This window comes from Platalea leucorodia (assembly GCF_965183815.1).
Source record: "Platalea leucorodia genome assembly, chromosome: 7".
Classification (NCBI taxonomy): Eukaryota; Metazoa; Chordata; class Aves; order Pelecaniformes; family Threskiornithidae; genus Platalea; species Platalea leucorodia.
This window is the reverse complement of record NC_138829.1, coordinates 18389008-18415012: the sequence shown is the minus strand read 5'-3', so window position 1 is coordinate 18415012 and position 26005 is coordinate 18389008. Positions and strand designations below refer to the sequence as shown.

The 26005-nt window shown below is 40.1% G+C and overlaps 1 protein-coding gene across 5 annotated transcripts in view; it reads right to left on the bottom strand.

Annotated features, from left to right (window-relative positions):
• Window positions 1–551: 551 nt before the first annotated feature.
• The window catches only part of LGMN (legumain), a 28463-nt gene continuing 3009 nt past the window's right edge, over window positions 552–26005 (bottom strand). The window contains exons 2-15 of one of the 5 annotated variants that reach the window (XM_082316972.1): window positions 24890–25522; window positions 22224–22401; window positions 14123–14220; window positions 13173–13254; window positions 12560–12645; window positions 9842–9917; window positions 9295–9357; window positions 8321–8387; window positions 6529–6647; window positions 5761–5850; window positions 4871–5068; window positions 4090–4260; window positions 2911–2978; window positions 552–2104 (exon numbers count right to left, since the gene is read on the bottom strand). In XM_082316972.1, coding sequence (XP_082173098.1) covers window positions 2065–2104; window positions 2911–2978; window positions 4090–4260; window positions 4871–5068; window positions 5761–5850; window positions 6529–6647; window positions 8321–8387; window positions 9295–9357; window positions 9842–9917; window positions 12560–12645; window positions 13173–13254; window positions 14123–14220; window positions 22224–22361 — 1296 coding nt within the window. In that variant the 5' untranslated portion in view covers window positions 22362–22401; window positions 24890–25522 and the 3' untranslated portion in view covers window positions 552–2064. Of the gene's footprint in view, window positions 2105–2910; window positions 2979–4089; window positions 4261–4870; window positions 5069–5760; window positions 5851–6528; window positions 6648–8320; window positions 8388–9294; window positions 9358–9841; window positions 9918–12559; window positions 12646–13172; window positions 13255–14122; window positions 14221–22223; window positions 22402–23615; window positions 24694–24762; window positions 24867–24889; window positions 25523–26005 lie in introns of those variants that run through there. The other 4 variants (XM_082316974.1, XM_082316975.1, XM_082316976.1 and 1 more) reach the window with 4 other exon arrangements.

Here is a 26005-nt window from a genome sequence, read left to right as displayed (position 1 = left end):
AGGGCACGCAATGGTAGCGAGGTACAAGTGCCACCTGGGTGTCGGTAATGTGTGAAAATAAAAGTGTCTGCTAGCAGCTACTTTTTCATCTGATAATTACTTTTTGAGGCCTACTTAGTACAGCTGGAGACTCTTGGCTGTAAAGTGATGCTGTCTGTGAAGAACCTGGAGGGCTTTTTTTTCACCTCTGCATTCTAGGTAAGAAAATCCAAAAGAGCAAAAGCCTCTTCTGAATACTTCAGAGGAAAGAGAGTATTTCTAAAGGGTGAAGAAAATTGTTAGAAATACGAACTGATGATGCCAAGTGCTTGAGAAGCGGGCTGGATTTCTAGGGCAAGGAACAGAGCAGAGATGTGTAAAACTTCGTAGACGTAATGCATTTATTCAAACAGGGCTTTGAAGGAGTCATTTCTCCTGTTCTTTCAAAGTGATTGGGGGCTCTTAATACACCCTTTCGTGATAGCAGCCAGACTGCCTGAAAGCCGTCCTGTGTGGCCAACCCCTCCTCCTACCATCAGGGGAACACCTGCAACACATTCAGGCACTCAAGAACTCCATACTCTTTTTAGATTTCTGCTAAAACCCCCCAGCTTTACAGCTGAAAAGAAACAAGAAGCAACTCAAAAGCAGCACGTACCTGAACTTCCAACGACTCCCAGGGTGCAAACTTCCGTTTCTTAATTCACTAAAGCCTAGTTCCGCATACTTTTACCTTTACCTATCCATCTTGACACTAGCTGTGCCCTGGGATTTCTCGTGCTCACCCGCTCACTCAGCAGACAGCTGAAAGTGCTAATGCTCCTGGCTTTATCTGGCTCTTCTTTATATAAAAGCAGCTTCAGTTACATTCTTTATAACCTCTCTCCCCTGAGTGGAGCTACCCAGAACTCTCTCCATCCTGGAGATGCTGGTTTAGTTTTTGCTAAAGTTTGTTCTTTTCCCATGAGATAATTTTGCATATTTTAACACACTTTGGAAAGAACCCTGAAGTATTTGTTTCCTGTCTCCATGTGTAAAAAGGTATGGAGAACCTGAAACTATTCTGAATCACTTTATAACCTTTAATTTTCCCCCTGCTTGTCATTTACTGAGTCACCTCTAAGGAGTGGTGCCTTCAAATGTGATTTTGGGCTTTTGATATTTTTTGTTGTTGTTGCTTTTGGGTTGGGATTTTTGGGATTTGTTTTGTTTTTTGTTGGTTTGGGATTTTTTTGAGATGAGACCTGTCTTATAAAAGGCTTCAAGGGATAGATAACCTTTTAATGCAATATCATAAAATCAATTAGCTCATTAATTTTCAAGACACAAGATGTCTAACACTGTATTGCCCTGCAGGCTGATGAAACTGTCGACTTTATTTTTATTCACAGGCAATTCCTGTACTCTATGACTTCCCACAGCTTTGTGTGTATATACATTTAATTATAACATACCGGTGCTAAATTTACAGCATTAGATATTTGTTTTTCTTTGGGAAACAGTGCTTTCTACCCACAAAGACTTTGACCGTTCACAGTTTAACTGTGCTGTTCACATCTGATAGTTCTCGAATGCAACGCATTTCTTCAAACTGTTAAGGAGTTAAAGGTTAAAGAACAAGCTTTGGTTTCTTCACTCTTTAACCAATCTGCAAATCACTCACTGTAATGGAATTCATTACCTTTTTTTAAAAAGCTAATAGTTAGGAATAGTATAAAAAAATTTCCAGAATTAATGACTCAATGTTTAAATTTAGCATAGATTTAGCAATCACTGATAGGTGGCGTGTAGTGTTCGTCCACAGATTCTTAAGAGCATTGTGCTTTGAAACAAATCATCCATCTTGAAAGCTCCAGGTGCTCTGCCAAAATGCCTCTGTCAAACCAGCAGGCTGGCAGCAGGTGGGGATGCAGGGGAGAGCGCTGGCAAGTGCTGCGTTGCTCACGGGCAGGTGCCTCAGCTCCCAGCACAGTTCCAGGACAGTGGCTGACTCTCTTCATGTTGCATGCATGCAAAGTCTGGATTATTACAGTTATGAAAAGTTATCCCTTGTAGTAAGGGTTCTATTAGGGACTGTTGTTTCCATCAATACCCAAGGCACACTTGATCCATTGCCAGGCATATTCTGCAACAGAGAACAATAATGATGAGAAACTTTTCAGCTGCTCTGCTCTCAAACTATTTCCCAGACTGACTGCAGCGGGATGCCACCAGGAGTGGGGGCAGCAGCTCTTCACCTTCTGGGTTGCACGTGCACGCTGCCTAAACTACCAGTCCTCCCTCCCATTCCCTGCCCCTCTGCTTTCCCCTCCCCTTTTTCTTCCTCTCGCGTGACTTGCAAGCTAGGATCCCACGCTCTACTGTAAACTCCCAAGACAGAATTTCAACACTGTGCTTCCGTTGCCCCTCCCGCACCACCGTAAGAGTCAGCCTGGACCGTTATTTCCCTGCTTTCCTACCACGTGCTCACAGATGAGGGCCCCAACGCCATATTCCCTTTCCTCACCAGAACCCAGCAGTGCTGTGGCGTTCTGAGCCAGCAGCTGAGGGGGCAGCGGAGAAAATACAGCAGTTCCCAACCTTGCTTCAGCGTAAGATCATACAGGCGTTACAGGGCAACACCCTTGCACCAGTCATGCTGTTTTGTTATGCGGTGCAGTGGGATCCTCTGACTGGCTATAATTTCCCCTGAGGGCCTTCAACAAGGAAATTAAAGGGTTACTGGGGAAATGGATCATTATGAGTGGGAGGGGACCAATAATGATACGCTTTCCAAAATAAGCATTTATAACTTTAGAGTGAGAACTTTACCGACAAAATGGTCAACAGAGTAGAAGTGAGAAGCTTTTAGCATTATGCTTCATCTGCCTATTAGCTTCTGCTTTTTTAGCCACAGATAAAACCACAGCGTGTATCTGGGAACCTCATTACCTGTCAATGGGGTATCCTCCTTCACAAACGTTGACCAAGGCATACAGCTGTCTCAGTGCATGCTCATACTGAAACAAACAAACACTGTTAGTAACTTCAGTGATAAAAAGCAGGCATTGTTTATCCAAACAAAACTGTGGAAGTAATTTAGAGATGCTATTAATATTCAAGATGTTTAACTGACAGTCTTGACGATCTAGTGCTAGGCTAAATGGATCTCTCTTCTGTGCACTTTGCTCTTTGAACTTCATTAGGTAAATTCAGCTGTTGCTGCATATCCGCCCCTTAGGCAAGGCTCACCCATCTAACCAATTTCATTCCAAAAAACCCACAAAACCAAAACAAAACACTAAAGAGGAACTAAAAGTTTAACAGATCAATGTGGCTTCATAATAGCCTGGTTGATTAGAAGCTCCAACTGAAGGAGTGCAACTGCTTTTGATTTGTATACAGTACTTAAATCTTGGCTAACTGCCAGTAGTCCCATTGCTTTCTGCTAGAATCAATTAATTTGCTGTTGACTCATCTTACCGCACACCACTGCCTGCTTAGGTTATCTTGCCTGACATCAGGACTGGGCTTTCTGGAATAGGAACTGACCTCTCTTATTCTTGTCTAAACAGTGCTTAGCACAACAGAATTTGCTCCTCAACTGGGATCCCAAGAAGAGTAGACAGTAATAAAACCCCGAAACAAAAAAGTGGCTTTCACAAATTCAACAAGACCATGGAATTAGCAGCTAGGCTATTGCAAGGAACTACGCAACACACAATCACCACACAGAAATCAATGTACCAGGATTATGAATTCACAGTGGTGGTGCTTGTGCTTCTGTTTTGCCAGTAGAGATGCTTCAAGCAGAAATACAACATGACTTATTAAACATTGGGATTTCTGGGGAGAGAGTTGATGATGGGACAGCACTAACTAGTAAAAATTAGGGATTCTTTTTGGTTTTGTGTTTACTAAAAATATTTTTAGTAATCTTTTTGCTTATCTAGAGGTGTAGTGGAAGTGGTATCCTGCTTCCCAAAACATTCCTTACCCTTTTTCTAAAACTAAGCTGTATGACTGCCCCCAAGCTAGCTTTTTAATAAAAGCTGATTTTCCAGACGTGCTTATGACTACTGTACTTGTTCTACTGGTACATTTATCAGGTTACATCTAATGTAGACTTACCAAGGGTAAGTGCCAGTTGAAGCAATGAGCTTTGAAGTGGTTCACCGCTGATTGGTAGCAGTCATAATTGCTGATGGTCAATCTGTCTGACAGAATTTGGTTGGTCTGTTCTTTCGATCCTGTTACTAAGGTGATTATCTTTCGCATGGATTCTTGGATAAATTCTTTCACCTGCGCATAAAACAACAAGAACTTAAAACATGCTTTTTTGAAACCTAATTTGAAGACTTCGAATGAAATTTCTCTTTCTTGAAACCTCCCTCAACTCTTGGGCTCTTTAAGGAACCTAATTTTGCCATTTATTTTTAGCACAGTCTTTTGGACCCGTCTCTTAACACACAAATGAAAAGTAGGAAGACAGAAAACACCAACAGCACCAATATTGACCACCATTCTGCAGGATTTATTTGATTTGGGAGACTTCAGTTCTACTGAGACAAGAGTTTCTCTAATACCAAAGAATAAGCCCTCCCAACAAGAATCCCTATGGATGCAGATGAGGAACTTCCTGGCAATAAAAGCTGTGAGACTGAATTTTGCATTTGCTTACATTTACCACATTCACTACTGAATGTGCCTTGTGGAACAGATCCCTGAATTTTAAAGGAAGAGTAAACCATCAGCTAGAGGTTACCAGTCTGAAGAGTAATTTTGTTGCAATTTGCAAAAACCGGAAGCAATCCCATTGGCTTCAGGGGTGCTACTTCTGCCATTGCTTACGATGGAAACGAATCTGGATCTGACCTCATGTGTAGTTCAATTTTTTTTTTTTTTTGCTTACCTGCAGGTATGTTTTCATCTCTGCAGCAATCTTCTTAGCCTCATAAATGTCATTGGTAGCCATCAGCTTTCGTTTCATGATTGCAAAAGGCACATCAGGACTAGGCGTCAGGTCATAGTGTTCTACAGGTGGCAGGGAAATGGGGGTAGCTTTCTTCCCCATGCCCTGAAACTGCATCACTTTCATGGAGGAGATGCTCTGAAGGTTAGAAAGTAAACAAATGGAAACTGTCAATCACCTCCCGCAGGTAGTCTGTCTTTGCTTTGCCATGCAAACCTAATTCTCTAAGCTTGCTTTATTAGAGAAAATAAAGGAGATCATAGGGTTGTAAGTGTGTGTGTGTGCACTGGGTTTTTTAATACCAGGTCAAGGCTGTCAAAAATCAGGGAACTTTTATTTCCAAAAATCACTGTGGGGAAAGAGACCATCAGGTTAAGTAATCTGACTTCTTTCTTTTTTTTTTTAACAAATATTTAATCTGTTGAATAATGGGACTATTATAAATCATATATGACCTGTTAGCTCTTCCCATTTGAGGGATCAATGTACTTATTAACATTTCATTAATATTCATAATATGCTTGGAAGTGGTAAATACCCTTCTTATGCTTGATTGAAGTGAAGTGTTAAATTGCTGGCAGAGCTTGGAGGACAACTGGTATCCTGACTCCTTGGATTAAAGCATTACACAAGGCTGTATTTCCTTTAGCATCAGGACCATCATCTCTTAAATGCTAAGTGGTCTTCTGAGATGAACAGTTTCATTTTCTAAATCAACCCTGCCAGTTTACAGTGATTTTTTTATGTGTTTGTTTTTTTGAAGGCATGAAAGTATAGGGCACAAAAGGTTTTAAGATACACCTAACCAGGAGGCCCGCTCAAATACATACTCTGTTTCCATACTGCATCACATGGCTGGTGTTGGTGCGTTTCTTCACCAGCTGAAACTGCTTGTGGAGTGTTTCTTTTCTTAGATCCTCCTGCATGAAGAAACTTCCATGTGGTCACAGATACTTAAATTCAGCTATTCTAAAAATGCAAGGAAACCTGGAAAGGGTCTTAGCTGCCAGTATGAAGAAGGAAGTATGGGGCAAGAGCTTTGAAAGACACAAAAGTAAAAACTGAAAAGAAGATTTGACAGCATATTCTCAAATTGCTTTTAGTGATCTCCTAATCTCCCAGCAAATGGGCAAGAAGGGAGTGGGCTAGTGTACAAATCCCAGATTTGTTTCATTAATACTGTTTTCCATTATGCTAACAAATGGCTTACCCACAGTTCAGTATTTAAGGATCCCTGAAGCAGAGGTACCGCTTGCTGAACTGCCCAATTTGTTTAACAAATTTGGAGATGTGGTCTCAGATTAGCAAATCAAGATTATGTGAATTTGAAACTAGAAATTAGACAGTTTCTAATCTTATAAATAACAAAAGAAGACAATGTTTCTGAAAATCAGTTTCAGAAATAAATTTAGTGGCCTGAACAAATAAAGATTATATATGGTTCTGAGTAGTAGAGAAATACTTTTACCAACTCAATTTGTTGATTTCAGTCTCACATAAAAACAAATATTTTCACAAATCCTGTTAAGGAGCTATTTTTAAAAAGCATAGTAATTTTTCATGCATGAAAATGCAGAAACCTCACTTAAGTAACTTACCATATCTGAATCTTCCATCCAATTCACACTATACCAGTCCCCAAGATAAGTCTGCCTTTCATCATCATAGTAACATGCATAAGATGACTCTCTGGGATTGGCAGCCGTTGTTGCATAAACTGTAAGACAAATGGAAAGTAATTTTTTTCTTTTTTTTTTAACCCCACCCATGATTTAGTACTTTGCTGCACGTGATATATTTGCTTAAGTATTTTGGCTTTCAGCCATTTACTTCTAAATAGCAGGAAGGAAAGAAGCCTGTTAATCATTCTGTTCAGTCAGCCTCAGTGCTATTATAAGAGCTCCTTCCTTGCTGCCAAATGTGTGGTGTGGGGTGTTTAAAGAAGAATATGCAATTCTGAGGGAAAAATCTACAATTCAAAGGACTGCCTGAGAACACTGTGCACTGACACCCATCTATACATTCATTTTCTTTATTAAATAATGAGGACTTTTTCCCAATGTGGAGTAAATCCCCTAAATCATCTTTTCTTCCAGAAAATGCCACCTTCTAAGTAATATCCTTTCTTGGATAACACTCTGCACTGAGAGAAAAGCAAAACAAACTTCTACAATATCTGCCCCAAGCACAGCATTTCCAGTAAGTCATCTCTAACACAACAGAAATACTGTAAACACATCTTTACAGGTATTATTAAGACAAAAGCTATTTTGGCTTTTTGCCAAAGTCAACTCATAGCATACTTGTGTAACTGAGGGAAAGTCCAAGTTTTGAAATGAAAAAGCGTTAGGCATGCTTTTATATAGTTATAGTGTTGTTTCTACTCAGAGTGTACCTCAAGTTCAAAAGCCAAAAAAAAGTCTTAAATCTTGTCTTTGTAATAAAGTGCTACTCTTAGCACCCTTTAAAATGCTTACTAAGTAACCAGTTAAGCTTTGTAGTTCACCATTGAAGGCTACCAAAGACAGCTTTGTTGTGTAATACACAAATTGTCAGTTTTCCACCACTGTAAGTCTGTGGCAGAGCTGGTGGTAAAACCAGAGTTCTCACACTGGAAATTTCCAGTAGAACAAACTTTGAAAAATGCTGATTCACTGAGCATTTATTTTGACCAATTGTCAATATGAAACATTCTGTGTGAACTTTCTGTAAATCCTTGATAGGGCTGTAAGAAGTCTAGGTGGGTGCCTGGCACCGTACTCCAGGGCCAAAGACCCAGGAAGCCATGGATAGGCACGTGGTCGGTCTTCCCTGGAATCACAGCTTCAAAACTACAAAAGCCAGAGCACCCAGTCTCCCTGCCACAGAACAGGAGTTTGAAAAGGTGGTGATTCCTAATCAAGGCTGAGCTCACAGCTCTGCAGCAGAGAGCCTAGAAACCCTGAAAAATCTGAGTTCCGCGTCCTGGGTTATTGTGCAAACGAGCGTAGCAAAATTGCCTGGCAATGATGTCTCCCAAGTGCCTTTGCTACTCAATGAAACTGACGGCAGGAACTTCACACCTGCTGTTAGCAGCGCTGAGGCTGAGAAATGTCACTATAATTTAACTGCTACCAGTTAAGGGCAACCACATAGTTCCTGAAAAGAAATACTTTTCCAACTTCTCATTTGCAAGAAACTGAAAGAAACCTGATGGTCTTTATAAGACTCCATTAATTCTTGAAAAGGAACTTCCCATAAACGGAGAATACTACTTGCTCTAATTCTTGTGCTCCCTTGCTAAAACTGTACCTAAAAGTACCTTGAACCTATCCTTGACACAGTATCAGTTTAGGTCCTGCCTGTGACAAGTTGTGACACTTGAGTTCAGTAAGTTAACTGATTGCTCACCATTGATATTATCGGCCAAATGATTCATCATAGATCCAGACTCGCATGCTTCAATATAAAACACCATCTATAAAATAAATCAGAGCCCTTAAGAAATTCCAGGAGGAAATGGAGAAAAGTCCTTCAGTGCTGTTCAGTTGTAGCTAGCTGGCCTGTACTGCTATCCCTGAAACAAAAGCTATCCATAATGCTACAAAATAAAACACAAAAGCAAATAGATAAATTTTTCACTTTTGTGAACTACACTATGTGGAAAAGGGAAACGTAATCACAATGAAAAGATGCTATTAATCTCTACAGAATCCACAGGGATCTACTGACTAACGCACAAAGCACAAATCAAATACACAGTTGCTCTTTAGGCACAGCAATGTATGATCACTGAATGTAGTATTTCTGGAACCAATGGCTGTTGACGTGTTCCTAAATACAGCCAGCCATAGTAGACAGATTCCCACAGAAAGTTGCTTAAAAAAGGCAAGCTACTAAAATGTTCTAAATATTAGTTTTTCTGCTTAAAACTACTTGTAATGAAAGAAATGCACAGAATTTTCTGACAAGAGGTACAGTCTCTTAAACATTATTAGTAATGGTAAGAAAAACATGAGGTATATATAAACTTCCTGTAGTAACAGTGCAGTCTGAAGTGAACAAAGCACAGGAAGAACAAGTCAGGTGCGTATTATGAGGGCGTGGTAGTTACAGATGTTGTTTCTCCACCGTTGGTCGCAATATATACCGTTACCAAAAGGCAGTACACTACATCTCAACATTGACTGCAAATATACAGTAAACTAAAAACGGAAAGAGAAAGTTTGGAGAGGATCAACCCTTATAAGTGCAAAATCCTAATCCAAATTTCATTGCAGGGCAACAGCTTCCTCCTGCTTTAAACAACTCTCAAAATGAAGACAAATCTCTCTCTCCCATGCAGCTGCTCTTTTAATCTCACAACTTCTGATATGCTTGTTTACCTTCTGGTATTTTTTGTGATGATACATGTGCCAAATAGTCTTATTCAAGTCCTTCACGTGAAGCTGTGAAATAAGAAGGCTTGTATTAAAACCACGTATGTTCAATAGACACACAATTCACTTAATAGGAATAAATACTAACTAACTGTTGTGAATGTTTACTGTTTCCCCTTAAATATATCCAGTGCTTTGCCCATCTGAAATACAACGTTCTAGTATTTACCGCTCCAGAAAAGATGAGTAATGGTCCCAGGCAATATGTGTAGTGCACCAGAAAGCCAAGTCATACCTGTGTGAAACAGTGTGCTTGGACCATCAAAGTCCAATGAAATGTTAATGACACAACTTAATTTCAACTCGAATGCTTCAGATTCAAACTGGAAAAAATCCAAACGGGGGTGATGAGGAGACTGTTGCTCCTTTTCTGCCTCCCCCCTCAATATGGCAGTGCATCAAATATTTTTGTGGTTTACATTTATTACGTATTATTTTAGTATGTCACTAAAAGGATGTTTTTTATGACAAAGTAATCCCCCAAAATGCTTACATCGTCATCAGGAAAAGCCAGAAGTCCTGGAGCTCCATGGTCAGTGAAATAAACAAACACATGATCCTTGGGACCACTGCAACGAAAAAATTGCAAACAAATTCTAACAACTCCAACCTAATCTTCACTACAACAAACATCATTTGCTTCTCAATGCCAAGACATGTCAATATTTGAAAATAATACAGGTGAAGCACCTCCTCCTCTTGGTAATATTTTTTTCCTCCCAAAGCATACTACTTTGGGTGCTTATGAGAGGAGATGAGTGTTTGCAAGAGGAATGAAAACAGGGATATAGGCTAGTCCCTCGAGCATGGGGAATTCAGCAATTACACTTCACGTTTCCAACTGTAAACTGATTGCTGGGTAGGCAGGGGCTGGTACGTTGAGTACGGCGGGAGCACAATTGTTTTTTAATGCCTGACTGAAGAATCTGTTATATTGTGGGCATTTGTAGCAGTCTGGTAAAAAGGGAATGCTTTTAAAACTAAGTTATACTGAAGCACCAATAACATAGCGATAAACCATAAAAACTTCTTTGATAAGATCCTTAGGTATGTTTATGTACTACCTTGCTGTGATCTGTATGGCCGTACTTAGCCAAATCAGCGTCAGCCTACATCTCCATGAAGAACTGATCTGTATACAAACTCACCCGTTAGGCGAGATTGGCATTTGTACTAAGTGGCTCTGCAGTCAGTTGAGCACTGTGTGCTTTGATTCCCTAATGTCTGTGTAGTACACCATTTGCCGGAGATTTTTACTGAACTCTAAACCAAGCAGATCATGTTTGGGTGATATTACGGTCTTGGCCTAGCAGCCAGATCTGCAAAGGGATTTTGCTTTTAAACTGTATCCAGGGACATATATAATATGTCACAAATATAAAATAATGTGAACACATTGGAAGGAGCACCCAAGCCCTCCTCTCTCCCTCTGTATCGGTAGTCCAGAAATCCGTATTTGCTCTTTCTCCTTCCTGACTGCAAAGAGGTACGACTGCAGCAGCTCAAGGGGATGTTGTCCAGCCTTCTGCCTGGCCGACAACCTGCTGGTTAGGGAACAACCTGGAAGACAACCTAGAAGCCTTTTGGGCAGTGGGTATGAATTTTTGTCCCACCCAACAGCAGAAGTCAGGCCACTTGGAAATTCACACAACAGAGCCTAACAAAGAAGGGCTGGGTGTTATTTTTCTGGCTCCCACACTTGACCATAAGTGCAAAAAATTCGACCAAGGTGAAATGTAAATAGCTAAGACTTTTATATGTGGGTTCAAGTTGTCTTCCTGAGCAGCTAAGAGTCTTTGGCACTCTGCATAGCCACTCCCTTATTTGACTTGTAACATCAAGCTTTCACAGGTGAGGTGTGCTCTGAAATAACTTTTTTTTTTAACGAAAAATGCTTTATAGTCACCTCTTGACTCATTCCAGCTACTAGAAGAGAACAATCTAGTAACTGTGCAGCAATTTATTAACTTTTTGCCTATATGCCTTGCATATATCATTTGCTATCTCAGCTTTGGAGGATGAAGTTTAAACAATTGAGAGCAATAGCTTATTCAACTACTGCCCTGCTCCTTCATTTTTTTGTTCTCCCCAATGCCAGGGCAGGATTCTTCTCTTCTGTTTCATTGCTTTGTCTCTAAAATTAAGCTGTCACATAAAGATAGGCATTTACACAATTTTTCTTTAACTAGGTTAGTTTTTTCAAATGGTCAAATTTAAATTCTTAAAGGTTTTACAGGAAATACTGTACATAGAAAAATATAACATGATGTAACTCTTTACCAGTAGTACTGAGTTAGAAACATAACGCACCTTAGTAAATAGACATCATACTTTCATATCTCAAACTCTGTAGAAGCAAGATGAATAACTGACACCAGGTATCTTTCCAAGAGGTCTTCTAATTAGGCCCTCAAATATATTGCTTTTATTCTTGAATCATCTAAATTATATAAGCCTTTATAAACTACACCCATTAATTACAGATCTTATATTCTACTCAGCCAGTCTACAATTTATTATTGTTCATATATTAGAATATTGCCAAACTTATAATAATTTGGGTAACTTAGTTTACAAATCCCTTAAACATAATACATCAATTACAAGGTTAATTGCTTATACTACTTTTTCAATCGCAAAGATTTTTTTGCATTAAATACAAACCATAATTCCATTTCATTACATTGGAAGCCTCAATAATCTTACATCTGCCACAAAGACCATGGCTGGGATTAGACATGCAATTCTTTCAGCTGACGAGCTGTTTAAGCTATCTCTGTCCCTCTGCCACCGACTGCTAAGTCTCACCACTTCAAGTGACTAATACAACTCTTCATGTACGTTAAGCCAAGCCTTAGCAAACCCCTCCTAGAGGTCTCCAAACCTTAATAAAACTCTCTTTGAATGGCCATTCTTGCAAAAGACAATAGTCGAAATAACAAGTACTTTAATACAGTTGACACTATCCTCTAGAGTTTTTACACCTTAATCTATACTGGACTCCATACCAGTCACATATCAACAGCTGCTTCTTGGTGCTGGACAGTTTAAGAAACCAGAACCATTCTATTTCTAACATGAATGACCTGGAATTGCCATCAATAGTCTTGCTGGATTCTCAAGTTGCTCTTACTTACCCTCTTCTTTTGTTGAAATCAGCGCCAATGTACAACTACACATGCAATTATTTTCTAAATTAAACTTCTCTTACCTTTTCAATACTTTTCCTGATCCCACCCCCTTCACTGCTTCCGCATCTCCTCTGAGAACAGCAAGGAAATTCTTTGGAGTAACATCCTAAGAATTTAAGAGGATTAAAGTTAAATCTGATCATAAAATACAACAACAAAATCTTCATTTAGAAAGATGGCTTCTGAAAGTCATGATCCATGCATGGATGGCAAGTTTAGCTGGCCATCCTTTTCAATCTATCATTATATAATGTATTAGCCACTGATGACTCACTTGGATACTGAATCATGAAATCACCAAGTGATTGGATTACTGTTCTGATTTAATGAAACAATTAGTCTTCTTCAGATTGAGTTACAACATTTATGAATGCAAGACTTTCCCTTCTTTTATTTTGTGTGCCAGCACAGAAACAGTGTAAAGGTTTACTTTTATGACCACTGCTTCACTTCAAAGCATCTATTGTTTACATTCAACTTATGAACACCAAACTTCATGCCAAGCCATACAAGTGCATAAGCTGGAGGCTTTATACTATGTGCATTTTGGAGTGTAAGCTACAGGCTGAAAGGATTTATTGAGAACATTGGCTAATGCTGAACTTTCCCAGGGGAATGGTGTTTCATTCCTACCTCCTTTGTATAGTCCTTGGGCACTCCAGCATACACATCTGTGCCATTAGGTCTATTGATGACAATGCCTTTTGTTGGATTTCTAGAAGTTAAACGGAACAGAAATATGAAGAATTAGCCATGTGCCACACAATGACCACAGAACAACTAGGAAACCATTTAAACTGTCCTGACTGGCCAGCTTGCCCGAGAGAGAGTATGAGTACTCGCAGCATGTGTCGTTAAGTGATCTCAGAATATAAAGGCCTTTTCAATGCAGTCAGTTACATATGCTCGCCTCAGGTGTCCTTACCCTCACAGTACCTTCAGGTATCCCGCCTCAGATCGTGTCGATTAATCTGAAGATGTAGGCAGGTGGTCTCTTATACTATCATCTCTCTGCTTTCAGTCTTGCCTTTAGTCCCCTTTCCTCTTTCCTCCCAGTGCTGCTGTGCATGGGAAGTCTGCTGATTTCTGCTGCATTTGTCTCAGAATTAGAGGCTGTATAACTGAACTGTTTCGTATAGAAAGCAGTGATATGCTCTAGACAGCCACCAAGAATGCGGCATGTACACTTCTTTGTTGAATGTACATTCTGGGAGTTAATCTGATAACATCCTTTCAAAAAAACCCTGCAAGTCATACACGGAGCTTCCCGGTGTTTGTGGGTTTAGGCTATTTCCCTGCTGTAAACTGTTATGCCTGGGAGTTAAGATCACTTACTCTCGTAACAATGAAGCTCTGCAGTCCTCAGTGCCACAACTGATGCTGAGTTGTGGAGTAAGCCTTAGAAAGCTCATGAGCACATTTCAAAGGAGGATTATTGTGCTGATGGATAAAATGTCGCTGCATATCACAAGTGGTTTTAAAGGCTTGTCTTACAAAACTACTACAAACTCAAAACACATTGATGACTATGGCATGTTTGTAGTAACCATACAGTTTGTGACTAGTGCACATTCATCACTTACTCGTCATTATCAGCAATGTCATCATACATCATGACAATGATCTGTTCATCTGGAATTCCATTTCGGTGTACAATCTGGTACGCATGGCACACGTCCGCCTGAAATTAAGCAGATTTTCATTACTAGCTTTAACAGAGATTTTACCTTTGAGACCAGAAGAAAAATTAGCTTTGCAGGCCTAAGAGCAGGCTATTGTCCAAAAGAAACTGCATTCAAATATAAGAGATTGAGGGTTGCTAGAGGGCCGAAATGCACAGGTTGAACCAAAACTCAGTGTTTGTAGTTGCGTCAGTAATAGAGACTATGATTGAAATCTCTCCCTCATTTACCTATTTTGACTTCTTGTTTGAACAGAAACCAGAAGTTACTTCAGACTTGATACAGATAAGAAAATTTAACAAAAGGTTCTCAGCAATGTTCTGTGTTCTGTGAGAAAATCTAAATGAAAACCTTGTGCACTGACAGACAAATCCAAAGTGTGCCAAGAAGAAGAAAAGAGTTGGATTTCCACCAATTTCAATTAGTTGTATACCAAGCCTGCATGACTAAGCATCAAAGACTGTCCATGGCTTAAGCAAGTATGGTTTAGCAATCTCATCTCTGCAAAGATTTTATTAAATTTTGTTTTACTAGATGAGAATTTTGGTTAAGGAAATTTCCTTTTTGATTATATATTTGTTGCAGAGTAACACTGAAGAAACTTCAGGGCAAGAAAACAGATTTCAGTGGAAAACAGAATTGCAGAATTTCTATTCAGGCTCTTTTCCTGACTTGTACAGGATATGAATAAGCAGATTTTCTTTACAGAACCATCTTCCCATGATGCAGAAATAACAGTACTCATCAAAGTGATATTACACTAAATGCAAACCTCTATCAGAATGCTAAACTCTTAGTAAGCCCAGCCCAAATAATTCTTTTCTTTTAGGCTTGCAGTCTGTGAATGGCCTAATGGGATATCAACAATCATTCCTAAACTCTAGAACTACAACCTACCACATGCTAGAAAAGCTGTGCAGATTTAATGGAAGAACTCTCATCTAACAAATGCACACTAAAAATGCAGGCAAGAAGCAAGCTTTAAAGCTTACTTCTGTTGAACTAATCTAATTTGCTAGTTCGTAAACCAAACTGAAGTGATTTAAGTGGACCTACATAATAAATTCAGATTACTTAGGATTATTAGTGATTTTGACTATTCTAACTGAAAGGACACTGTAAAATCCTGTCACTTTATAATCCTTGGTCTTCTAAGTGCAGCTGCAGCTGAAAAGAGAGGGTAGCTGTTCATGATTCTGGGAAAGGCGAAGCACACTCAGTTCTAATGAACTCTCCCACAGCAAAATCTCTTCACGTGACTAACCCTGAACATTAACTTGTCCTTACTAAAGCAGTTCCATTTCCTACTACGCAGGTCAGCCTACGTTCTCTTCCACCTATCCCGGACAATCTCCACTGTTTATAGTTCACCATTTCCTTGTATGTCATTATTCCAGCTGCTGCCTCAGCAAGTCAAAAGGTAGAGGTTAAACAGAGTTACAAAGGCATCACATATAATAGGAAACAGCAGAGTGCCGGTTTGACTAAACATGTATTTGATTTTCAGAAGCGACCCAAGCAAAAGTAGAAGAAAACACTAATCAGGGCACCTCTACACTGATTGATGAGTAGATCCTAGATCCCCTCTCACTCTCAAGACATAATACACTTCTGTTACGCTGACAGAAACAGTTATAGGCTGGCAACACACGGAAATGCTTAGGCATACTATAGTCATATAATATGAACATATTCAACTAGCAAGCGTCTGTGCTCCCACAGACATGTGGCTGGCCAGGAGGGACTTCCGAGGTGGTTTTAGTTAATACCAAAGTACACGAAATTAGTTAAGCTTTGTAAATGCATATTATCAGCTTTTTTGTCTCCTCTCTCCTTCCTTCCAATTCATTGACTGCTCACTATGTCCTGTGAAAGGACACAGTAAACAGTGTAAACAGTGTAGGAAACAGTTAACAGTGAAGTAGACATTGGTGGTAAATTTAAATGGGTTAAATTCCCTAGTGTGGAGAGAAACAGATCAATGTAATCAATTCCCCTCAACCTTGACTTATGTTGGTTTCGGGACTATCCCAGCCTTTTAAGGCTTTTGCTAAGGGAACTGTACCTGCTGGCAGCATAATGATATCACCAACACAGGCTAGAGCAGCAAAAACATGTTTTGCTGCTAAAACTCCATTGGCTAAAGTAGGATAGTTCTGAGTAAACGGTTGGGGGTTTTTTTGCATAGAATTAGCGGACCTGACTAGCCACCTTTGATGTTGGTCACATGCTCCTCCTGTTCCCTCCCGTACATGTAAAAAAAATAAAACTCTAAAACCAGAATAGAAACAGTCTGCTGCTAGAGCAGGGAGGCGTATGTGAATCTAGAGGATTTCCTGCTGATGTATAACTGCCTCTCAAATACGGCTATTTGAGCCTTGTTTTTTCCAGAAATATTTCTGGCATAGCAGTACCTGTAAACTACCCTAAAAGAGACAGCTAATGTTGTTCCAGATCTCGTTGGTATTATTCTTGTTAGTTCAGTATGTGAAATGAATGCTATGAACATTTACTGGATAAATCATCACTAAATGCAAATGATGCTTTTGTGGCCGTGATTTGGGGTGTGTAGCAGCTGCCCTGCACAGAATAGAAGAAGAGAAGGTGCAGCTGTACAGCTGCTACTGCACAACTGACCTCACAGGCCAGCTCCAAAATGGACACTGTTAATGGCATGGTTCAGACCTGTCATCCCCAGGTTAGTCTAAACGTGTTGCTACATCAGCAAATTTCTATGGAAGATCTATGTTTAAATCTGCTTAAATAATTAACTCCTAGATTTTGAAAGCATGGGTATCAGAGGCAGAATTCCCCTCTTTTCCTGGGATAGGCATTGTGTTTCCCAAAATGTACATTTGGGGGAAATTCTAAAGGGAAACAAAAAACAAAAAAAACCAACACACCACATCCCAATTTCCTCTGCCACACAGCTGTTCATGCATCTGAGTGACACAGCTTTGAAGCAGACTCTTGGGGCGGGTGGCACGGAAAGATCAAGTTGTTTTATGACACATGTATGTATGCAATAGTTCCTAAAGGGAAAAGCTTGGAATTCTGTGCAATTGGTTACTTCTGGTCTTATGACTGCTAGGTTCATGGCTAAAAAGCATGTGTAATGAACCATCAGCTTCATTGCAAAGTGGCACTGTTCCACTTACAGGTACACTGAAATGCCACAGCCTAAAAAAGAATGAACTCTAATATATAAGCATGGTAGAAGAATACGTCTGAAATGCCAGCCATGTTTCATTCCCTTGCTTAAACGTACCTCAGTGAATCAGCCAAAAACTATAACTGTATTAAGGACTTAGGAAAGGTTTTCCTGTACCAATTCCAGTTACAATTTTGTAAGCACAGTGAGGAAATGCTAATTTAAGTCAAGTAGCCACGGCATCCTTAATGTCTGTTACCTGCAAGACTGGAGAACTTAGGACTGTCCTGGAATAAGATGCTGCTCTGGATGGTAGTGTCCAAAACCCTGAATAAATACAGTCCCTGGCCCATAAAGCTCAGTAAATGTAAGACTAAAAACAACAACTGAAAACAGACCCATGTATGCAATTAAAATGTTTTTATTTTCAGCATTTTAATCTTCCCAGACTTTTTCACCTATTTTTCTCCTCAAGTATGTACTCCACCTTTAGTAAGACTGTGTTTCACATCAGGCTTTTCCATTGACTATGTTTTTTGGAGTCTCCAGAAAGTATTGGTCTGTGTCTCTTTCTGATCCGTTTACGAAGTCAGCTTTAGGTTTGAGTTAGCTGGTACAATCATCTCCCTGGAGAGGCAGAAGTACATACAAAATTCTATTTCTCTTAAGTAGAACTAGTTTGTTGGCTCATTCTCTAAATCTGCCAGTAGCATTTAGTGCTGTATTTGCTCATATATGTCACTAAGCTTTCCAGAGATATCTCACCTAACTCTTTGCATAGTAGAAAGCTGTGCCACTTTGCCAGGGAACCGGGGGAGTATTCTTTCTGCTATATGAGTGCTTAGTTGCATTTAGAGAACAGCAGCCAGTCTGGTAATAAAAAAGCTGCTATAGAGAAGTCAGAATAACTGCTGAGGAGCAGAGAGGAACACGTCAATAGTCCTTCCACAGCTCAAGAAACTCTAATCAAAAAACACTAAAATATGGGTAAAAACACCAAAGAACTGAGAAGCATAAGGCAATATACAGGCTAGCTTTGCGATGACAGTAAGCTTATCACATTGGGCTGTATACTACTCAAAACACTTAAAATGTATTTTAGGAACTTGAAACAAATGACTAAGACAAGTTTAGATCATCTTGATTAGGAAACGGTCCCAGTTCAGCCATCGCTGAGGAAACAAGTGCCTGCAAGGTGTGAATCTCACTCACAGAGAAGTGCAAATGGTGGTTTTTTCCTTATCTTGTCTACATTTGAGGTTTGCACCACTGATCCTGACCACTGACAGCTGAATTACAAGCCTTAAAAGGAGTTTCAGATTCCTTGAGGTTACAGGTGCAAACTCAGTGTTTACAGGGTCTGCACAGTCTTTACAAACTTACTGTTCATGGGGTCTGTACAGCATACAATGACAGCCTATTTTCCCCACAAATTTTCATGTATGAAATTAGAGATCTTTTCTGAAGGTGTAACATTCTTCTCCTCCTTTTACTGTTGTTTAGTCAGATGAACACATCTGCCATCAGGTAACTACTGCAGAAGGCAACAGAGTATGTTTTGAATGTGTTGTGTGCAGACAGCATGCAAAACAACTGGAGCTCACAAAATATAAATGTAATACAAACATGCAACGTCATGTATTAACTGTACCCTGAACAGCTGAACTGAGCAACTGAAACCCAGAGAGATATGTGTCAGCTGAGGTCTCAAATTACAAAGGGATATTACGAGTGCTTAGTTGCATGTAGGCAATAGCAACCAGTCCGGTAATAAAAAACAGTCACATTGAGCAACTACTTACAGGAACATTCACATCTAAAAATTCACTTGTACACAGGCTAGATCAGAGAAATTCTGAGGAAGAAAGGTGATGGCAGGAAGAAAGTGAATTAGAGTACAACATATTTTATTCTGCAGTTTCTCTCTTGGAAAGCAAAGAATTACACAAATCTGCAATCCTGGAGTGTTGCTTTGCTTTCTGACAGTACAGGTATTATTCTACTGAAAAATAACATGCATTTCTGCGTGTATTCACTATGGAATGACTTTCATGATGGATGAAGCACAGAACTGGAAGTCCAAGTCCTACTCCTGTTTCCACTGCAAGTGACTTGAGCAGATAATTTCAATACTTACAGTACTTTTGCTTCCACCGCTGGAAGGTAGGGAGTACTAACACAGGCAAAGACATGGTTACCAGCCTGCATAATGTTTCCAAAAATCTGTTATAACTCCTGAGATTTCTGTAGTACCTTTCTTCCTCTGTATAACTCCTCTAAAAGTCTACGGTTCAGCTGGTTTTGCTGGGAACAAGTTTCCCCAATTTTTTGATACCCAAGGCACCCTTCTCTGGATTACACTTTGTGGCACACACAGAGTGGATTTTCCATGACTCACTGCTGGGTCTGTCTCACAGAATGCCCTCCCACCACGGGTGCTCACTCCTGCCAGGCCCTTAAGGTTGGCTACAAAAGGCCGCTGGGCAAGACAGCACAGGCTGCTGATGCACTCTATCTTCTGGGAATTGATTCTTTTCATACCAAGTTAGAGGCGCAGTATCTTGCCCAGGACAAGTAAGTAGGAGCTTAGCCCCATTCTGAAAAATCCTTCACACAGACTCTCTTATTCTGACGCTGATTTCATAACTCTGATAGGATTATTAGTGGTGTTCTAATTTTCTTTTCTTCCAGATGTTGGTACCATACCTGAAGCAAGCGGTAGAGGTTAAAATGCAGAAATATCTAGGATTGAAATTCAGAACAATCTGACATTGCAGATATTTTGCATTGTTAGTTGACGTTATCTTCAAAATGAAGGTGTTTAAAGAAATCCCATTCTCATTTTTCTAACCTTGAAAAGCAATTACTTAACAACTGTCTGCAAAGCATGACCACACTCAAAAGTTACTTTGCTTCTGTGAAACTGGCATCTTCAGAAGACTTACTGTTGCACACAAATATGTAAGCATGCATATATATGTTCCGCATAACTCCATTATACCTGGCAGATACACTTGCCATTGAAGGCTCACTGACAGAAAGGTTTAAAACTCTATGCCTGGGCAACTGTAGAAATGTAATTCTCATGAGCCACAGCTTCAAAAATGTAATTTGATTTAAAGAATGAATGTTGCGGTATTAACTCCTCCTAGAGTGGAGCAGAGCCAGCAAGACTGGTTATACAGCAACAGCAACAACCAGAGCACAACCCAGTAATTATATTTAGACACCCCAGGGCGGGCAGTGATCAAGTACAACACTATTATTTTTATAATTGTTTTCTGATTTCAACTTTTTCAATCTCTTTTTTCAGATTTAATTTGAAATAGGAATGGTTTATATTAAGGCTGTAGTATCCCAACTACGGTTAACAGGCGACAGCTACAGTGCAAGGAGCACGGTCTCTACAACCAGCTTGTCAACGTGTTAAGGTAGCATTTGCCAGCAACAGGTTCTTCTTCAGATGCAACAAGGTTGTCAGTCTGGTTCATTTAGTTATAAGCTCATCACTGCACTGAAAGTTACAAACTGATTGTGAGCTGAGGGGGAGGAGAAACATAAACATAAACCCCAGTGTGCCCAACACAAGGAAGGCTCCTTTCTTCCTCAATCAACACAAATAGAGAGGATAAAGCCTCTCTAGACTTCACAGGCAGTTACATTACAAATAATAAATACTTTAAAAGTTTCAGTGTTCAGCAAATCAGATCGATATATGTACCCAGTACATTTAATACAGTTTAACTTTAAAATGCTGGTTCTGTACACTAGTGTTTCAATCTCTGTTTGAGTTCAATAGTCTAGTAAACTATTTTTCTAACATTTATAAATACACAAATGTATACATAAATCAGAATTAAATGGACCGTGTTCTCCAGGAAAGCAAGAGGTAGTTCCAAGTTTCGAGCAAAGACTGCGTTTAAGTGTAGATTAATCTATTTAAGGGATTGCCCAAGAATTCCCCAAAGGGAAAAACTGTGGTAGTCTCCTGACTGCTGATAAGTCTTGAACTTAATCAGAGTTAAGTCACTTGGATTTAATCCTGTCCATCCTGACACTCACACTCAGACCACAATTCCACAACACACTGGCTTTGACAGCAGTGTCAAACTCAGGAGTTCTGTTCCCTTTTCTCCTCTTTCTAACATTCACTCTGATCCCTGCACCCCGGTGCTCCACATCCTTGTTGTGCCAACACAACTCTGAGACCATGCTGTTGAACACAGTGAGCAAACAGATTCAGGTTAAAAAGAACCCTTCTGCATGTCCTCCATCCCACAAAAACACACTGCATTTGCAGCCTTCACAGATTTTTTTTAACTGAGAGAAGAAAGGGAGCTTTTTCATAACATAAGGAAAAGAGGAAAACAAATGGAAAGAAACATGCATGTGTCTCAAAAGGAGGTTTAATTCAAGACATCATTTGTTCACCTGCAAGTTGGGGTCAGATCCTGTAGCCTAGTAATAGAGTATTTACCCTAAATGATACAGGTCTCCCAGGATGCAGAAGCGTGATTAGAGGAAGAATACTGCTCCTCCTGCTAATGACAGCTTTTCAAAAGATGAAAGACTGGACAAATTTGTAAGCAAAAAAAATTCAAATAGTAAAAGGAACAGCGGAGGGGAATTCTTGGGGTGAGAATAACAAGAATTAAGACTAGGCTGTGAGTGAATCTTGTTGCTGTTCATTTTGAAAACTTCACACACTCCTGATAGCCTAGAAGTAGAAGCACTTGCCCAAATGACAGAAGGGCTGAACTAGTCTAGGCAGCTGTCATCTCCGCATGAGTCCCAGAGCAGGCATTTTCTGGAATGTGGCCAGCATCAGCATGTGGGACCAGTGCTCCTTACCTGGTGTCGATAGTTGTACCAGCCATTCGAACCTGCAACAATCACCACCCAGTGCTTGCCTCCATCTTCAGGTTCTTCCATGGGGAACGTGCTGATGCCCAGAGCACAGCCCAGCAGCACAACTGCTTTCAATATCATCTCTCTTATTTACTCCACAAATGGCAGAAAAAAAAAATCCCTAATGAAGAAGTTTGAGAGAAGTAGATCAGAGGACATCAGTCAAAAATAGAACAAACACAAAACAAATATCAGTAGTATCACAACTAGAAGCTTTTCTTGCTTGTGGGTTTTTTTTGTTTTACAGACCATTCAACCCACAGCACAATTTCTGGTCATATCTTCCTTTAGCATCAAGCTGCTACTAGCTACAAGAGTTTTCTGTCAGCTTTCAAATCTGACTGGAAAGCAATTATGAATAGGACAACCAAGTCTTTCAGCTCCCTCTGGTTGTTTTGTTCTATAATAGCTAGTAATGAATAAGCCTCAAATACAGAGCAAGCCTCACTATCAAGTATTTCACAGATAAAACTTTTTCAGATTAATACTATTCTCTTGTTCTCTGCTTGTGCAGTTCCCTGGTTTCCACTCACTGGCAATTAGCCCACTATTACCAAGTCAAATCCCGGGTGACGTAGGCACAAAGATGCATAGACATGGAGAATTGCTTGGGAGTTGGAAGGTCAGAGTGTCACAAAAGCTCTCTGTGCCAGGAAAGCCAGAGAGGGTGGAGGGAGGCGATGCTGCTGTTCTGCACAAGATACAGCCCTAACTGCTGGGGCTGGGGGGAAGTGCCGACTGTGAGAGCCTCATGCTATTTGTGCAACCTGTTATGCTAGCGGAGAGCAAATGTGAACCAGTACCACATGAAAGAGTAGCATTTTCGTCTCTTTTGCGCAATGGTTAACTGTTTGCACAAGGCGCACAGCGAGAGAATCGGGTCTGAGCCTGTAGACGTCAAATTCAAAAAAGCAGAGCCAGAGAGGAGGTTTGAGCCCATGCAGAAATGGCTCTTTCTGCTTTCTTGAGAGGACTAGAAGTAGTGTCCCCACTAGTGATCTTCCTGAGCACCTTGACTGTCTGATAAAGTGTTTGCTATAAAAGCAAACAATCTGGCCATATCTAAACAAATGCTTGCTTTTGGTTGTTTGGTTTGGGTTTTTTGGTTGTTTGTTTTGTTTTGTTTGTTTTTGGTGGGTTTTGTTGTTGTTGTTGTTTGGGGTTTTGGGGGGGGGGGGGGGGTGTACATATATTGGCCACAGTCTCAGGTCTGCTGCATCCAATGTGTCCTCATAAAGCAAACTCCATTGAAGAATTGCGTGCTCTTGGTACACGCACAAAAATTACATACTTCCTCATGCACTGAGAGATGGGATTTTACACTGGCCTACTTACAAAAAAAAAGATTCTGAAGGTTGATCGTTGCTGACATGTATGTAAGAGGTGGTGTTGTAAGAGGTGGAATAGTCTACTTTAGCATGGTTTTCTCTGGAATGAAAGCTGGAAACTCCCAAGCCATATGACACAGTCACAAGACAAAATGTCAAAGCTATCACTAAACCAAGTAACTAAACAGTATCGAAGTCAGCCTCAGCTTCCCACAGCCAAAACCATCCATCTGCAGCCACTCAAATGAGGCTGAAACAGAGAAGTAGCCAGCTCACCTCCTAAGCAGCTGTGTACAGTGAAGACTGCTAATGTAACATGTAGTATGGGTCTTTCCAAGACTGGATCTACTGGTCACTAAGATTAAGCCTTGCAGGCAGTAGTATGAAAAATATATTATATATATTTTTGGAAGGGTGGGGTTTTTTTCTTTTTCATGGAGCTACCACAAAGTAAAGGAAGTCATGTTAGTGTACCAGCTCCTATAGGAAGAGCTGTTACCACACAGAAAAACTCCAGAACAGAAAGGAAAAGACAGGACCAAACGTTAAGTGCGATGACACCGCTTCTTCCAAAAGCTCATTTGAATCTAGGAAACTTATCTTTCAGGAATAAGCCACTCCTGTCACTGCCTGCAAGCATGAGATTTGGGACCGAGAACAATACATGATAATTTAACAATTTAGCATTTGTTGAGTTATTAGCTACTTCAGCAGTTAAGCGGATATGAAGGAATAAGCAGAATTTTTCTGCAGTTTGATAGACAGTTATCTCTCATGTTGAACTGGAATTGTAAATTCTTGTCATTGTTGTCACCAGTGACAGGTGGCTTTGTATGGCAACTCTGCCTTGGCTATCTTGTCTTAATCATCTGAAGAAGTGACAAGTAACATAACTAACAACTGTGTTGAAGATATACTGTGTTTGCAACATCCACAAAACCAGTCTATTCTCTTGCCCACAGCACAGCTAAGATTCAGACCAAGTTGTTTAAAACTTTTGTAAAGTGCCAAAATACGCCATGGGACAACAAGCCTATGCATTCCCGATATTCAGTTTCAGGTATATCTAACTAACTCCTGAAATATTAGACAAGAAAAGAAAATGAATATATTTCAGATAATCTGCCTAGAAATCTTAACTGAGTTTGACTTACTGGAACACGGAGATGAATTTCATGCAAACAGACCCTCAGAGCTCAGTATCTGTTTCATGAGAAGAAACTTTATTCCACATTCATTAAAGCATAACTTTTCTTTTCTCCAACTAAAAACATTACTTACTTATATTTACATGAAAAAATACAAAAAGAGAAAATAAATGGTTCAAATGATGGCTGAAGGGCTGGAGATCCTTTCACATGATGCTTAGCGCTTAGAGATGTAAATCATTAATTCGAATCCTGGACACATCAATAGGAGCCGTGTTGCTGCCAGCCGTTCACTGGGCCATACAACATGATGGCTCATTTCAAGGCAGATCCTAGCAGACAGGCATCTATCACATGGGAACAGTCACTGCCACCGGCTGTCAGTTACTGATGCGACAGAGACTCAAGTAGCTTCAGAAAAAATACACTATGGAGTGCTAAGTCCTGAACTGGAAGCAGTTTGATGGGACTGTCTTTCCTGAGAAGTTCACACTCCAGACTATACTAACACGGACCTATAGCTCTCAGGACCCCAGCCAGTATCTCTGCATGGGGACATGCTGTGTGGGGCACAGGTGTATGAGGTACCAGCTCTGCATTCTGCCTGCAAACAGGCCCACAACAGAAAACCCCAGGGCCAGACCAGGAACGAAGATTTAAGTCATCAAGCCCCTCAGGCAGTCCCTCCATGAGGAATTCAACAGTGTCCCATGTGGTACACGGATATCCAGATCCTCACGTTTCTCACCGTTGCTGAGACAAAGTTCTGAATGATGCAGAAGGCCCGGGGGGGAAAAAAAAAAAACAAAAAACAAACAAAACATCAAGAAACAGTTGCATTGTATTAGAAAACAACATATGTTTTGGCATGGGTTATTTAGAATAGAAAAAACCTCCTCTTTTATACCAATTAATGACATACAATCCCACTTATCTGTCTTTTCCTATACTATAATTAAATCAAATTAACACCAGAAAGAAGGGGGAAAAAACCTAGACATACCACAATACACTAATAAGCCATGATTAATAAATGCTCAACTCCCCAAGGTTCTCTGAGCAGCATTTAAAATAGGTTTAGCCATTAAACACATGTGCAGTGGGAATAGGTCTTTCATTGCTTGTTTACTACTAAAAAAAAAAAAATATCAAAAAACAAACCACCAAATAACACCCACACCCCCACACCCCCCCCCCCCATATTTCTGCTTGTTTTAAAGAAAGCCTCTGAGTGCTGAGGCAGGCAATT